The 16,335-nt window shown below is 34.8% G+C and overlaps 1 protein-coding gene across 1 annotated transcript; it reads right to left on the bottom strand.

Annotated features, from left to right (window-relative positions):
• Positions 1–1,126: 1,126 nt before the first annotated feature.
• Positions 1,127–4,189, bottom strand: LOC128552701 (uncharacterized). Its single transcript, XM_053533746.1, has 2 exons — positions 3,156–4,189; positions 1,127–2,860 (listed from the first exon to the last, which is right to left on the bottom strand). The coding sequence occupies exons 1-2, from the start codon at positions 3,765–3,767 to the stop codon at positions 2,807–2,809; spliced, it is 666 nt and encodes a 221-aa protein (XP_053389721.1). The 5' UTR covers positions 3,768–4,189; the 3' UTR covers positions 1,127–2,806.
• Positions 4,190–16,335: the final 12,146 nt, after the last annotated feature.

The following is a 16,335-nucleotide window of genomic DNA, read 5'->3' as shown; positions in this document are numbered from 1 at the left end:
AGAGTATAGCAGGCTGAGTTTGTGCAAATGAAGTTGAATGTACCATAAACCTTTATACCATGCACTCAACGCTTTTTATCCATAAAACCTTTTTATTTATACTACAAGACGGATATAACATTCAAAACATGTTTTTACTGTGTGTTTTTTTTTTTTTGCCCCTAAAAACTAACCAAATCTGAGAGGTTAAGAAGTTTACTAACTAGAAATTTTAATACAGTATTCAAAAACACATCATAAAATGCATATATAGTATATTGCACATACTTTTTCAACTTAAAAAAATAAAAAAAACGAACATCATTAATTACGTTGTAAAACTTCTATTCCCTTCTCTATAGCTGAATCCATTGTTAAAATATTCATTCTGTCTATGACTTCTTTTCTTATTATGCACTGTGCTATTTGATAAGACTTACTGGTATCGATAGTATAAATAGTTTATACATATTTATTTAATCTAACCAATAAGAAGACTATTATAATAATTAATATGATTTCATTTAGGAATTATTGTTTTTACATAATTATGATTGAAGACAACGGGCAATTCTGACCTTTTTTTAAATTTTTGGTGTATAATCAAAACTAGCCAGATTAAAATGAAAGACAAAATTAAACCTAAGTTCATGTGCTCACCATCTGTTAACTAAATGCTGATTAAGATCTCTATCCATAGGAGAAATTTATTGCAGTGTGCCATACTGTGTGATCGGTCAGCTAACGGTTTATCATGAGATATCGGTCACAAGGTCTGACCAGAGTTTACCAGACTAGATAATCAGAGCCAAGATTGATGAAGTCTAAATATATAAAAGAATTATTTTTTCTAAAAAAAAAGATTATCTAGTCGGTAGCCAGACTACTGTTTACCTTGAACAGACCACGTGACTTTTCGTTGATATGGTCTATAGATTCTTTACTGCCACGAATAACATCAGGCAGGAAAACTGCCAAACTAATCTAATCAAATATATCATGGATTTTATGATATAAATACACTTGTATTTATGTTAACCGTTTTAGAAAATGCCGAATTAAAATCTTTAGAAATATCTTAGAAAAAAAGACAAAGTACTTGTCATCAGCATTTTCAATAAAATATTGCAAGAGAAAAAATAGAGAAAATTATTTAATTCGTGAAATGTGTAACAAAAATATATTAGATATAAAAGCAGTGTTTCAGGAGACAGTCACAACAAAAATGAAGTTAGCAAATGACTCAAAACTCACTACAGCAAGAGACTGGTCAGATAAATAACCATGTGTCATTAATATTACAACAAGTTTTAAGCTCAGAACAGTTATTGTTAATGCTTTTCAACACTGAAATTTGAGTGTGAACCAGTGAGCTCTCCTTTTGACTGTTACATTTATTATTTTTGAGAACGAGCTTCAAATTACGAACTTCAATACTTTATACATTTTGTTGCCTGTTAAAACTACAGTAGATGTATTTGCATGACTCCTTTAAAAGATGGTTCTTCAGAATCTCTAGCAATGCCTATATGCATTTACGTGGAAGATACTGACATTCCGGTTGTCTTTATCTTTTAAATAATCCCTTTGATTAAAATGTGACGGCCTCATTTTTTGTTATGAACATAAAATACATTATTTTCTTGTTAAATCCAATGTTTGATAATTGTTTTCTCATGGATTTTTCATAGGTTTTAATATCTGATTAACATATTAGAAAGTACGATAAAATGCACTGTATTGATTATCTCCTTTTGTGACCACATTGACTTCATAATTTCATGTGTAATATTGATAGTAACATTTTCTTAGTATTTAATTATGTGAAGTTTCTATTTGGACAGCAGCATTATCTGTTTTAACATAAACTTAAGAGCCTTATGGAACTTTAAAGTATCTCTCTAAAGCAAAAACAGGATTCCAATACAAAGAAATATTGAACATGCCAGTAAATATAATATGAAGATCTTTTATGTAGAATTGGTATCCGAAGCGTTTGCCGCAGGATTTAGCCGAAATAATTCGGAAAGCATGTTCTTTATAGAATTAGTTTGCTCCTGCAACTGCACTTTAAATTGTTCCTGCATATCATTCATTTTGCTCTGAATTTCGGTGTTTGATTTATCTATATCCTGCTTCAACTCTGACTTTGTTTTTTCTACTTCCGATTTAATGTTTGCCGTGATATCGGATTTAAGAGAAGTTACTTCTGCCTTTAGCGTGTTTAATTCAGATTTTACAGGACGTAACTCTTGATTTACTCTAGTGTTCATGTTTTGTTTTAATTCATGTACATGCCTGGCGACCTCTTGTGTTATTTCCTGATCAAATGTCTTAAATTTTTCTTCAATATGTTTAAGAACAGCGTCGTCGTTTGTCGATATTCCTGTATCACTTCTATCTGTTATAGCCCGTGATGAATACGAGTCCGATCTAATTTCCATTGGTATATTTTGTATGTCTTGGTAATGCAATGTGAATTCCTTCGTGCTTTGTACATTTTGCAATTCCAAAGCTGAAAACACATCACAAATTGGTGTCACATATATAACGCCTGGTGTTCCACCTTCAACAATACCTATAACTGAAAGCTCGTTGTTTTCATCAGTAAATACTAATGCACCAGAATCCCCAAATTCAGCGAAATGTGTTTCTCCAATATTCTCTATCTCGAATTGATTATGTAATAAAATTCCAAAATTATGAATCGTTCCTACCATATTGCTTAATCTTGCCGCTCCAGCAGAAAATCGAAAACTTCCTCTTGTCCAACCTGATGAGCAACCAAATTTTACAACCGTAAGTGTTTTACTTCTAATTAGTCTATTTACTTCTTCTCGATTACACATTTTCCCAGTTGAAAAGTTTGGACGGTCGATTCCTGAAAAAAAATCAATTTCAGTTATTGTGTTGATGGAAAAAGTGATGTTCGCAATGAATTCCAATGCATTTTACTTTTCCAGCACTTTACGTAATTACATCATCACTAGATATGCATGCTATGTTTTTTTTTAATTATTACACACCAATTGCTCAAGCTCGTAATGGAATAAGTTAATGTCCCAGGCTTTCGAGTGACTTTAATACAAGCTAACTTCAGAAGAAAACGTAAGTTCATTTATTTGAATCTATTATAACCTTTATTTAAGGGAATAATCTTAAATTTTAATTAGTACCCGGATTTCTACGATATGGACATGCTGGAAACTCTCCAGAAACGGGAAATCTGTCTGTACTTTAATTACCACTGCCTCTACTCCAGTTTCGCCATTGCCGCCTTCTTTATAAACAGCACGCACCCCTCTACCAAACGATCTTGATCCTTCTACAACTGGTTGGTGAGCTTCAAACGTTTCAATATCATTTCCTGGGCCTAGGTCACAGAATTTCCCACACTGTTTCAATTTACTCATGTCTGCTGGAGACATAAAAATATGAGCACTTGTAATACAATACATCTCCCTACCTACTTCAAAGAACCCGCCAAGCGTTTCCCCAAGAAATCGCCCTTGTGCGTTCCTCAATCCGCCATGTATAGCGCAACCCATTTTAATATGTTCGTGGTGTTCGTTAGGAAATGTATACGGCAAGACAACGAATTCACGTACATCGACATCAATTTCATCTATTACTTCCGGTAAAGCGGTCTCATTTAAGGGAACAAACCCTTTTACCTGCACATACAAAACGATGCAAGTCTTCTGTGTTATATTCTGATGTTTTGTTCCAAATCCCTTTGATTTAAACCAACCAATAGAAACTCTAGTGAGATTTGTGTGCTGTTCCATAAGGGATTTTGAACTTTTGTTTAAGTATTCTACAATTTTCTCTTTTTGGCGTATTCTTTAGTGACGTCTTGTTCAAGTTCTCTAATAAATTCATTTTCTTCTGAACAAGTCGTTGATATTTCATTAATATGCCTTATATAATACCGATATTCAAATGCTTCATTCTCATGAGGACGTGCTCTGTAGATAACAAATGTGATCTGTTTGTTGCTTAACTCGTGTCTATAGTCAAGCGCAGGGCAGACGTGGTTAATATGAAGAAAGTTTTCTTTCATGTAACAGCAAATAGCAGCGCATATGTTCTGCACAATTTTCGAAGAAGTACCAAATACTTCTGAACCACGATCAAGTAATTCCTGGTCAGGTAGAATTCTTTCATTCAGTAAACGATTTGCATCTTGTACATCTTTCATTTCAATGCATTTTTTCTAAACTTCTGTATCTGAAATGTAGTAGAACAATATCTATTGTCGATTTTGGTTATTTTGCCAATATCTTCAAATATACTTGCAGTACTATTTTTGACATGATCGTTATCTAGCAATATGTTCTTAATAACATGTAAACATTTAAAAACAAGACCAAACTTTACTACCATATAAATTTACTTATTTTACGACATCAACCCAATTTTGAAAAGTCACAAAAGTTTACTTAAATGACTAAATTTTTTAATAACGGCGTTGTCATGCCCTTTTCAAGAAGAGCATTTAATTTGTTTGTGATATTCAATCATGTTTTAGCAAAGAAAATCAAATCTACACATCTGTACTTTAAAATGGTATCCATTTCCAAAACAACTTTTAGGTGCATTTTCGTGACTTTTCAAAACTAGGGTTTGGTAGTATAACAGATAAAATTAATTCATTGTGTGATTCAATGTTCTTAAAATTTTGACATGTTGACCCAAGTGCTTGTATCAACAACAGGTTAGCTGGTGTGTTAATCAGATCTTTTTCAGTAATACGTTTATATTATAATTTCGTGTAAGCATCCTTTCGCTATACAAACTCAGTCAATATCTATATTCATATAACGCGAAGAGAAATCATAATAGTATCTCTTCACTATGTCTTTTCTTAAAAAAGTAGTGATGAAAGGGTAAATTAAAACGTACTGCAAAAACAATTTTACGATCAAACTGTGTTCTCCCAATGCATGACACAGTTAAGATGTTTAAAAGTTGAAATCTTAACTCTGCTTAAATTGTTTCAAAAACATGTACTTTTTCAACAACATACCTATCCTCCAGTCAGAAATAGTACTTTCTTTGTTTCCATCTTTGTTGAGGTCAACTTTTTCTCTGTCATCTTGTGCACGATCCTTCTTAGAGTCGTCATCTTTTGCACGATGTTTCCTAGAATCGTCTTCACTGTCTAATCCATCGCTTTGATCTCCAGGGTTACCTCCGCATGCCGCAGACGTCCCATCATCTGGATACTGGTGCGTCTTCTTTGTGCTACCATTAGTCTCTCCCTTCGGAATATCAGAGTCTGAAACACCGTTTGTGACAGACAAGGTCGTACCCACTTTACCTGTTGTTCCATTCCGCCCGACATGCTTTAATACCTCAATACATACATGTGTATCGACGTCTAAAATGTAATGCAATAATTTTACTTTACATCATCTTGTAACAATTTGAACGACATCCATGTGATTATCAGAAAAAAAGGTTAAACTAACTTATATCCATTTTTGCGTTTTGACATTCCACAAAATATATAAATGTCAAAATCAGAGTCAATATTCGCCCATGTTAAATAGCGCTGTAAATTTACTACAGGACACAAAATAGTACATGTGCAAGAAATAGTTACCAAATTTCTATCCCTATAAACGTCAGTTTTCCTTGATTCAATAAATATATTGATATATGTGGAATGTACTACTATCTCTGAACGTCTAATCTTCAGTAATTCTTCACTTCTCAAAAACCCTGCGTATGCTAACAAACATGCGCAAATAATACTCTGATTCTTGATATTGTTTTCCCGATAAAGACTATTGAACATTCTAAGCAACATAACGGGAGTCACTGGTTCTTTCTTCACAGTTTTCTTAGAAAGCTTTCGTTTAGCAGCTTCTAATATGTTTTTACTAACGATGAATCAGTAGGTGATGTCAAGCCATACAAATCGCGCATCCATTTAACACTATAATATGATTTTGATACAGCACTGAATGAATTTGAAGATTGAACGATAGAACACAAATATATACCAAAAATAAATGGCTTGGGCGGAAAGATGTCCTTTTCTCCCAAAGAATTAATCAAGGCCGATTTCCTCCACCGAATAAAACCTCGATTGTAACATTTGGTGGTAGTGTCGGCACGAACATCCTTCAGTAGTTCTGGGATCCAGGTCACCTTATCGACCAAAACATCTGGTAAATCTTCTATTTCGTCCGAGAAACACTGAAAAAACATATTTAAGTAAAGAATACGATCGTTAATATACAATTATAATAAAATAATTTGCAACATTCTTTTTCTTCACATATTATCATGGCTTGTCAGCCTCCATAAACGGAACATGCAGCCGACAAAAGGCTGTGAAGGTATAAATGCCAATAACTAACATACACTACATTTTAGTGTCTAAATAATATTAAACTATATTAAAACTTTATCATAACATGCAAATAGAAGATCTATACAATAATCAAAATTAATACACATTTCTGTGAAAAAAATATTTTAACATCAATACGCATATCATCAAGGCTTGTCAGTTACAACAGACAAATGTATATATGCCTTATAGCAATTACAAAGGCAGCCACGCCATATATTGATGCATATTTAGCATCTTAACAGTACAATGATATGCAACTACTAAAATATTACTCGTAGTGCTAACATTTGAAACTTCAAATTTTCATTTCCGAAAATGCCTGCGCCATTAATGCATGCAGTGTAATTTTCTTTATTTGTAGGCAACTCGATTCAGTCTATAACATTGGATATAAATCGCCACCCACACATAATAACGGCCAAACACTTGCCAAAGACCATGACGGTACAATCAATACATCGCTAGCTTTGTCTGACTGCATTTTTCTTAATACCCTAGCAACTGTAATGATGGGTGGCACAAACAACCCAAATTTACCACCCAAAAATTCCGAAAATGCAGCAACATCTGAACACCCTTTATTCAAAAACTGGTTATAAAATACAGGTAATTTACTATTATGAGCTGAAGGAAACCAGTCTACCTCTAAATTACCCCACTTGCTTTCGATCAAGCGTACAATATGAAAAGATATGCCCCATTCATCTTTGTCAACAATCTTTGACAGATAATCGGCTCTTTCATTTTCCTCCCTCGGAATCCATTCAACATCTAAAACAGTACTATTCTTTAAAAACAGTATATAAATATACTGAATGTAATTGTTTGCAACTCAACATTCATCGAACCCTTTTTAACAATGCTGCTAACAGCCTGGTTATCAGAAAAGCACTTAACCTTATGTCCTCGTAAAACATGTACAATAGACTGCATAACTCTGAAAACTGCAGTAACTTCTCTCCAAGTAGAGGATCGAAACTGTTCTCTGTTTTCTTTCCAAAATTTGTGTTGAGTCATACTACCACAACTTAATTGTATATAAGATGCCCACGATTGTACCGCGACTGTATCTATACTCAATTACCTAGTCATTATTTGAGAAATGTGACCTATAACAACCGACATGGAGATAATTTGTCTAACAAAACTAGCCAATTTTCTCACATGCATCCGTCAGTGTTTCTTTAACGAATAATCTATCTCTGAAAGAGTATTTAATGCTTTCTGTATTCTTCCATCTGGTATATAAATACTATTTATAGTGCTATCAAGAGTATTACCAAGAAACTCTATAATTTGCACAGGAACCCATAAAGATTTTTCTGCTTTTGGAACAAACCCAGATTCAAGAAGATAATTTTTATCGAGACAGCAACATCTGAACAACTAAAAAAATCTCTCTCACAAGCAAAACCGTCATCTAAAAACATAACTATCATCTTTCCTTCACCCCTCCATTTAGCAATTAATGGTCTTGTTAATTTGGTGAATATGTACGAAGCTGTGCTAATTCCAAAGGGAGCACCAAGAATTTGTAAAAAATAGTGTTTCCCATGTAATCAGTCCATGAAAATCCCAAGTAATCAGTATGAGGGGGAAAAATAGATATGAAATGATACACAGAATGAATGTCAAACTTGAACATATAGCAACTGGGTCGAACATAATTGAGTACGATTCTAATGTCCTCATATTTTACAGACTGTTTCCATAAATGCTTATTGACATGTCTTAAATTAAATATCAAACGCTTCTTCCCAGAAGACTGTACTGGAACGGTTAACGGGTTAAAAACAGCAGGAATTTTTCACACTTTTCAACTGAACCCCTCAATAATAAATTATTTATTGCTTCTTGTTCAAAACTAAGTTCTTGTAAAGCCGACCTGTTATTTTTTAAAATGCAAGCAGACGACATAGAATAAAATGGAATTTTATACTCACTTTTGATTGTATCCAGTATAAAATCATTAGCACCAATCTTATGCCAAAAATCATAACACTGTTTTAACCTATCTTTAACAATTATTGCTTATAGAACCTGTTCATACTCAAAATATTCATGCGTAAAACTGTCACCGTGTAAATCATAACAATTACATCTAAAAATAGAATACTCATCTGTCAAAACGGATGACTCATTTTCTGTTCTGGGTGACATCGATGGCTGATTGACTCTGCTTGTTGAAGGAACCTGACATGTAGGGACAATCTTTTCTGTAGTGTGTGAAGTCTCCGCAGGCGAAGCAACTTCCAAACGTCTTCCTTGTGTAGGTACGAAAATTAGACGTCCCGAGAGAACCGTTGACTCCCCGGAAAGATACCTGACGTTGATGGCTGCATACTCCATTGAGGAAATGGAACGCTCCCAATACTCCCAACAGTAGAAGTAGGCCCGGGAAATAATGTGCGTTTCCTAGGTGCGTCGTTCGGCGATTTTTTCGATTGAAATCGCTTGCGTTTGCGGAGAGCACGGTTTTCTGCCTTGGAAATCTTAGATTCATCGTCACTGTCGCTGGCTACAGAATTTGCCTGGTATTGTCGAACCGTTTCCCAGCCCCCTTCTGACGTATCATCAATTCGGATAAGTTTATTACGTTTGTGCAATTTACCAGCAGTTTCCTCTAACATCCAGAGCGTAGTCAGATTTGTTGTTTGTGATAGCCCACTTGGCTTGCACGACTGAATCTTCAATGTCCGTGTTAAAGTTATATTGAATCTTGTTGCCCTCCTTTCTCCACGACAACTCTTTGTCTTTAATCTTTTTCACTTCTGATGACACAGATAATGAAGTCCCTTTAACCTCGTCTCTAAAGACGAAAGCTCTTCTTTCTGACTTTTCAATTGTTCCAAAACTAAATTTATCAAGTTAAAGAAGGAGGAAAAGTAAATTTCCGCATCATGAATGTTGAATAATTGAATTGTCAATAACAATTTTATAGTTTCAGTTAAATTACGATGACCTCATTTTAGCAGTTGCATTTCAAATTGGATGGATCGCGGAGATACCTAGCAAACAAACTTGTAAATCTATGAGACGCGTAATAATAGTCATATCGTTCTATTTCTACCAACCTTAACGGCACATGCCACAACAGGGAGTTTTAGAACAACCAACCCTGCGTCTGTTTAGAAGAATTTGGGAGCGCAGTATGAAACGCGGAGCTGAATCCATGGTCACCAATGCACCATTATAGAATGTGTACCTTTTGACTATTGTACATAATGGTTGATCCAACCCAAAATGCAGCACTTAACATCCTCTCTGAGAAATGAAATAAAAAAAATTGAACAGCAACTTTATCTACGACAAAACGTGTATCTTAATGCATTCTCGTTAACAAGAGATCCTGAAATTTATCTTATATTCCATACTGGAAACATTGCATAGGATGTCGTCTCAAATTGACCTTTAGAGAAACAAATACTGATTTAGCGGTGCACGTTTGATAGAAAGGTTCCAAAATGGCTTGCACTGTGAATATACACTGTAGACGACTAAAGGTACTAGTCTAGCTATGGAACAGTATTGGAACAGTCGTTACTTACCTAAATACACTATTAAGCATCAGTGTCCAGCGACCACACCGTTTACACGCATGCTCTATCCCAATCTTGCTTGGTTAAAATTCTGATATTGTCATTAATGTGGTCTCTAGCGTGTTAAAAAGCTTTTCCTTTGATTTGACCTGGTGATCTAGTTTTTGATCCCACCTAACCAAGATTCGAACTTGACCTGAAGATCATCAGGGTAAAGATTCTGACCAAGTTTCATAGAAATATTTTCATAAATGTGGCCTCTAGAAGGTTAACAAGCTTTTCCTTTGATTTAACCTGGTGACCTAGTTTTTGACCACAGATAACTCAATATCGAACTCGTCCAAGATTTTATTAAGGGTAATATTCTGACCAAGTTTCATTAAGACTGGACCAAAATGTGACCTCTAGAGTGTTAAAAGTCAAATTGTTGACGACGACAGACGGACACAGGGCGATCACAAAAGCTCACCTTGAGCACTTCGTGCTCAGGTGAGCTAAACATCAAGAACTTTATTCGCCCATAAGTTACTTTTTAGGTTGTGTGGTCACATGCATCCATAACAATTTCTGGTCTGTATGACTTCTGGCCGCAGGAAACCTTTCGACTTGTTTTACTTTACAGGGGGTTTGAATGCATAACTGCATATATCACCTAAGCGCAGTATCATATTGATGATATGGTTAGCCGAATCAAATCCTATATGTATTGGGTTTCTGTCTATCAAAGCGTTGTTAGGGCTTGTGCCATTTTGGTATGGATTCTTGTCATACTTACATAAATCATCCTCCGTCAGTACTATCATTACTTTGATTTTTGCTTGAAGGTGATCTTCGGTACGTCTGTCCGTCTGTTCGAATATGTGTCATGCATATCTCAAAAAGTATTTCGCCTAGAGTCATATCAGACCTCATAGGATAGTTTTTAAGCTTGTGATGTTTTGCCCTTGGTGTTTTGATTGGGATTTCACAAAGCCAGACCATGGCCCTTGATTTAGTCACAAATATGCTTACAGTAAAAGGAAGTAAAACGAATTAAGGGTTTGGGTGTTCCTTCAAAAAAGAAGATAAGCTTAAATTTGTGCAATGGTGCATTGACAGCATTATATATTTCGTTACTTCCGTATACAAACCCTATTTTGCTTTTTCTGTTCTTTGGTATTTTGTCATTGCTTATGAACAGCCTTGTTCTTTCAGGATTTCGAACAGCAGAGAATGGTAAAATATGCAAATTTTGAATCTGATAGTTTGTAAAATACACTATAAAATTATTTGAATATGTTGCTGTTTTTGTTTAAGACTTCAAACGTCTGTACTGATGTAGAAAAACGGTTTCATCATGACATGTTTTTGGAAACGGTTTGACAACTTCTGACTTTTGAACATCATGTATCAGCTGGTCATCCCTGTAGCTACAAACAACTTCCTCTAGCATTTTTCAAAACTTAAATAGGCTATTTTAGGACATTAGTTTAAAGATTTGTGCCTTAAGCTTCAAACTATATTGTTAAATTTATAAACAGATACACTAAAAGATTAATGATGAGATTTCAGACTGTTCCATTTCAAGTTGAATAGTTCTTGTTATAAACTGATCCCAGAACGGAATAAGGCCAAACAAGTCAAATGCTTGATGAGTGTACATCCAACAGGAATAGGTTTGTCCACACCGAAAGTGTGTACAACGCACAAGATTATGAGTACACCCACAGACGCATTTTCGCGGGTACAAAGGAGTCATTTTGACCTTCCCCGTTGCCTTATGGAGTTTCTATTGAAATTAGTAATAGTGACAATAATTAGTTAGTGCCTGTTTCGGGTTTTCGACTTATAGACTGACTATGTTAATATGCAACGCACTATACAAAGGACTGCTCTTAGTGCAATTCATAGTTACCTTTTTGCTATCGTTCACATCGGTTTTTCTCCGTTGATCAAACATTCTCTCTGAAAGACATCTCCTAAACCACTGGGCAAAACATCACACGAATGTTTACTGAGTAGTAATCTTCTTAATTAGGTAAAATGTAATGGATCCATAAAGAAATATGAGAGTTATGGCAAACAATAGGAAAACTTTTAAGGTTCTTCACTTGAACCAAATGTCCGAAACAACAATAACAGAAATTATCGCAAAAGTGCAAATTAAATAAAATGAAGCCTGTCCCTGAAAACTTTGAGTCCCCCGGGATCAAGCGTTTTTGTTTTTCCTAAATAATCTGTATGAAGAATCTTCTCAATAACTTGTTGTCAGAGCTCAAAAATATTTTACAGAAATGATCATTTCAAAGTCCTCTGTCAATATTAGCAAAAATTTAGCCAGTTTCTCAAACAAAAAAGGAAAAAAGAAGCGGGGTGGGGGGCAAAGAAGTTGAGTTTTCCTGTATAACCTGTATGGGAAAGAACTTCTAACATGTTTAGCCAGTATTAATCAAACTTCACAGAGCTGCTATCTGAATGGTTCCCTACTACAACAGCTATAATGATATACCTATTGAGCCCTTCGGAACAAATAGGGGCATGACAAAAAGGAATTCTTCAGAACTCTGCTATGAACCTAGTGGCCAGAACTTAAAGTAAACAATTATAATCTGGGAAGCTCTCTAATTTCATTGGATTTTACTGTGACACAAGCTAGAATGAAGTATGTGTTTGATTAATTAAGTTGAGCAGTTAAGAAAGAGTCCATAATAGTGCTGTATCGGTCATCTGAGTTCCTTTAGATAATTCGTGGGACAGGCTTTAAAGTGTTAAAAGCTGCTTTGGTTGAGAGACTCCCAAGAATAGCAAAGGGACCAGAATGACATCCGCCGTGCATCTCTGTGTGTACCATAAAGAATAACTTAACAGGCTCTAACAATTGGAATGTGGAATCTATGTGGCACTAGGGTTATAGCAGGATAGTGTTGATTGCATGCATTTCAATACGTGCGGTTAGCCAGAATAACCTTCCTGTTAAGAAAGTTTGAAATCTCTGCATCCGATAAAGGTACACTGTAGATAATTTTTCCCTGGTTGGCAGGTTTGGTTCATTTTGATCGAGGTGCAAAGTGTTGCTACATTCGCAACTTTGAAAAAAATTGTAAAACAAGTGGCAAATTTCTGTTTTCCACAGACGTTTCCATTCAAACTGCAAGAACTGATGTTAGGAAGCAACAGTTCGCGCTGCACTAAGCATTACAACTTTACAGTTATTTATAGCTACTCCAATCTTAAAAATAAACCTTTATCACTTCGACAGATTAGTGCCCCCTTTTCAGCTACGAATTTCGATGAAAACATTTTTAAAGTGTAGGTGTGATTGTTGATACAATCAACGTTTTGCATAAATCCTGCATATTTTCGACACATGCAAGGATTTTCACAACATTCTAAAAGAGTTATTTCCTTCGAACATTGGGTTTACGAGGAGATACTTTTACCACAAAAGGAGTATAACATTATATATATACTCATTATTACAGCTCTTTCGGCTGAATGAAACTTCATTTGCAACCTCTTAATACCAGAGTGACGAAATTTGACAACTGTGTGTAACAGTCACCATTGTCATGTAATGGAAAAATAGCTTGATGAAATAATGAGAGATACTGTCAAACTCGCTTTATACGAACTCATCCGGACCTAAGAAATATGTTGTTATCGAAATTCGTATTAATGAATGTATGACCAGATAATTTGTCCGAGCAAGTTGGGAAGTATCACCGGTATCATCGATGAATAGATTCCGATATATAAAAGTAGTTAATAGTTTTAAACTGATTAAGTTAATTTATTCAGATAACATTGAACTTACTCAACAAAAGTCATACTTAAACAGGTAAAACTGTATTAATTTAGGTTTTAATGTGCGGTCGAGATCTAAGAGCGCCAAATTATATTCACCGCCAACATTGAAGCTTGTACTATATAACAATCATTCTAAGAGGGATAAAAGTTTGTATATTTTATAAGACACAACCTACCTGTATCGACACTAGAACGTCAATAATGTGTTTAGAATTATTTACATCTCTTTAAATCTTGACCTGTCAATTGATTAAATTGTTTAATATTGACATGATACACAAAGGACCGAGTGTGTGTTGTGAATAAGTGTGAACTACTCCATTGTCCAATTACCATGCGGCACAAGGTTGACAATGCTATTATTTTCAACACATTTTATAACGGCCCCGACTTCTAAAATTAATTCGTATCAAAAGATGGAGAAGTATAATATTTAAGCTTATTGGGACTTCCAAAATGTGTTCTATCTACCGATTCTTCGTATGAAGCGAGTTCGCTATTATCGAAATAATTTTACAAAGAAAATAGAAGGACTCGGCCGGGGAAATCGGACTTTGTTCGTTTAATCTGAAAATTTGTATCAAGCGAGTTCGTATTAAGTGGACTCGATTGTATTTTGATTTTGTTAACAAATATTATGTATATTATATAGTAACCTATTTGACATTATTGTATTATGTTCTCCAAAGAATTATTTGGACTGTTTCATGCATATGTTAAAAGCCTTTACGTTTTTACTGGTATTTTTATATTGTTGCTTTCATGACAGATCATATCAGTTGTGAATCTTATTGATCCTTACTTGCTGTTGTAGACATACTTTTGTGCAAACTATTTAATTATTGCTTTTCAATAACACAGTTAAATCATATTATCTGTCAGAATAATTTGTATATTTGATGTATTGATAACGTAACACACAAACACAGATAGTGCTTTACTCCCTTTGCATGCTACTATTGCTATAGTTATATCTAAATTGCTGTAAATAATAAGATTTGGGTCATTTATGGACAATTTAGGTTAACTAAGCTGGATCCCAGCATCACACTTTATGTCATATACAATAGTTAAAGGGAACCAGATATTTGATAAAGCAAGTACTCGTTGTAAAATACTATGTATATTTGGACCAGTCAGAAAACGTTCTATAAATAGCACCAATTAAAGCTCACGTCTGCTAAGGTATAAATAGGTAGATGGATGACAGAGAAGATCATTCAGTATCCAGCGATCGAAGAAGACACATCGAGGATTCAACTAATTTATCCAAGTACCTTGATAAGGAGGTTATTGCAACTACACTGTCAGGGCGAATAAATTATTAGAAAGAAAACGTTTGAAGTTCATAGACTAAAGAAGAGTAGCAGAATTTCAACAAGGTTTTGAGCTATGGGGCCAGCGGATAGAAGTTTACCTTAAGGGTAGTTGAATGCTATAGACGATAGCAGTATAGGCTGAACATCGGAAAGCTGAGGCAAAGACAAAGGTTTTGGTGATTTACTGAGGGAATAGGAGTGTTCCAGCTCATAGACGAGGTTCAGCATTATTGGTGAAGTACAGCCAAGGCATCGGGGTTATATACCTATATGGTAATTGAATGCTACATATAATAGCATATAGGCGCTGAGCATCCAGGTGTCAGGGCAATTGACCAGTCGCCAAACGTCCGATCGCTCCGCCCCTTAGATCACGTGGTCTGGAAATGCGAAACCTTCGACCAACAAGCTTCAAAACGACGGATTCGATAATGCTGAAGATGATGTCCCTTACGATGTTGGCCAATTATTCTTTCCTTACAAAAGATCATTATAACTAAAAGTTTGCTATTTGTAGTACTAGTATATCAATTCTATGCAATATTTTCGGGACGAACATAACACTATTGAGGTTTACGAGGTTGCAGGTATTTGACTTTTGAATTTGGTAATTCGGAAGTCAAATGTTTAGCTATCAGGCTTCGCGTTGAGTTGTAGTTGTCTTCACTCTCATATGTTTCTCAAATTCTTAAATGTATATTGTATTCGTATATTTGTCAAATTCTCTTCTCAAATTCTATTTTGTATCCTCAAGTTCTATACCGCATTTAAACTTGATAACGTTTCCAAATGTAACACGCTAAAAGAAAATAATATAAACAAGGGTTGCATATTTAACGCAATATGAATGTCTTGAACAAATTTACGTCCGGATTAATATACCTTCTGTCACTTGATACACATTCTTCTAAGTTCTTGATATCATCTATTTATTCATTTTAAATTTACTTATGTTTATTCATGCGGTACACAAACGGCTTCTTTTTGTGGCTATTAAACTGAAATTTTAGACGTGCAACTCAAATCCTTTTTAATGAATTTGCCAATATTATTTATAGGGTGTAGGTATGGGCACCCGCACAGTCTGCACTCTGGTATTTCAGCGGGATTCGCACGAGTCCTGTGCCAAGTTTGGGGATTCTTTGCGATTTTTTCAAATGTCTTAAAGCTTAAATCTTCATTATTTCTTCTATAGGTAGAGATTTTCGAAAAAAAAAAACAACACTAAAGTTCTGACAAAAAAGGTTGTCGACCCGATCAGGGTTTTTTTTTATTTGGGCATATAACGCTTCTGATTGAACACTATTTGTTCATTCGCAAAATCAGTACCTTAGTTTCTTTGGAA

This window comes from Mercenaria mercenaria, unplaced genomic scaffold (genome assembly GCF_021730395.1).
Source record: "Mercenaria mercenaria strain notata unplaced genomic scaffold, MADL_Memer_1 contig_3053, whole genome shotgun sequence".
In the NCBI taxonomy this organism is placed as follows: domain Eukaryota; kingdom Metazoa; phylum Mollusca; class Bivalvia; order Venerida; family Veneridae; genus Mercenaria; species Mercenaria mercenaria.
This window is presented reverse-complemented; position numbering and strand designations above follow the sequence as displayed.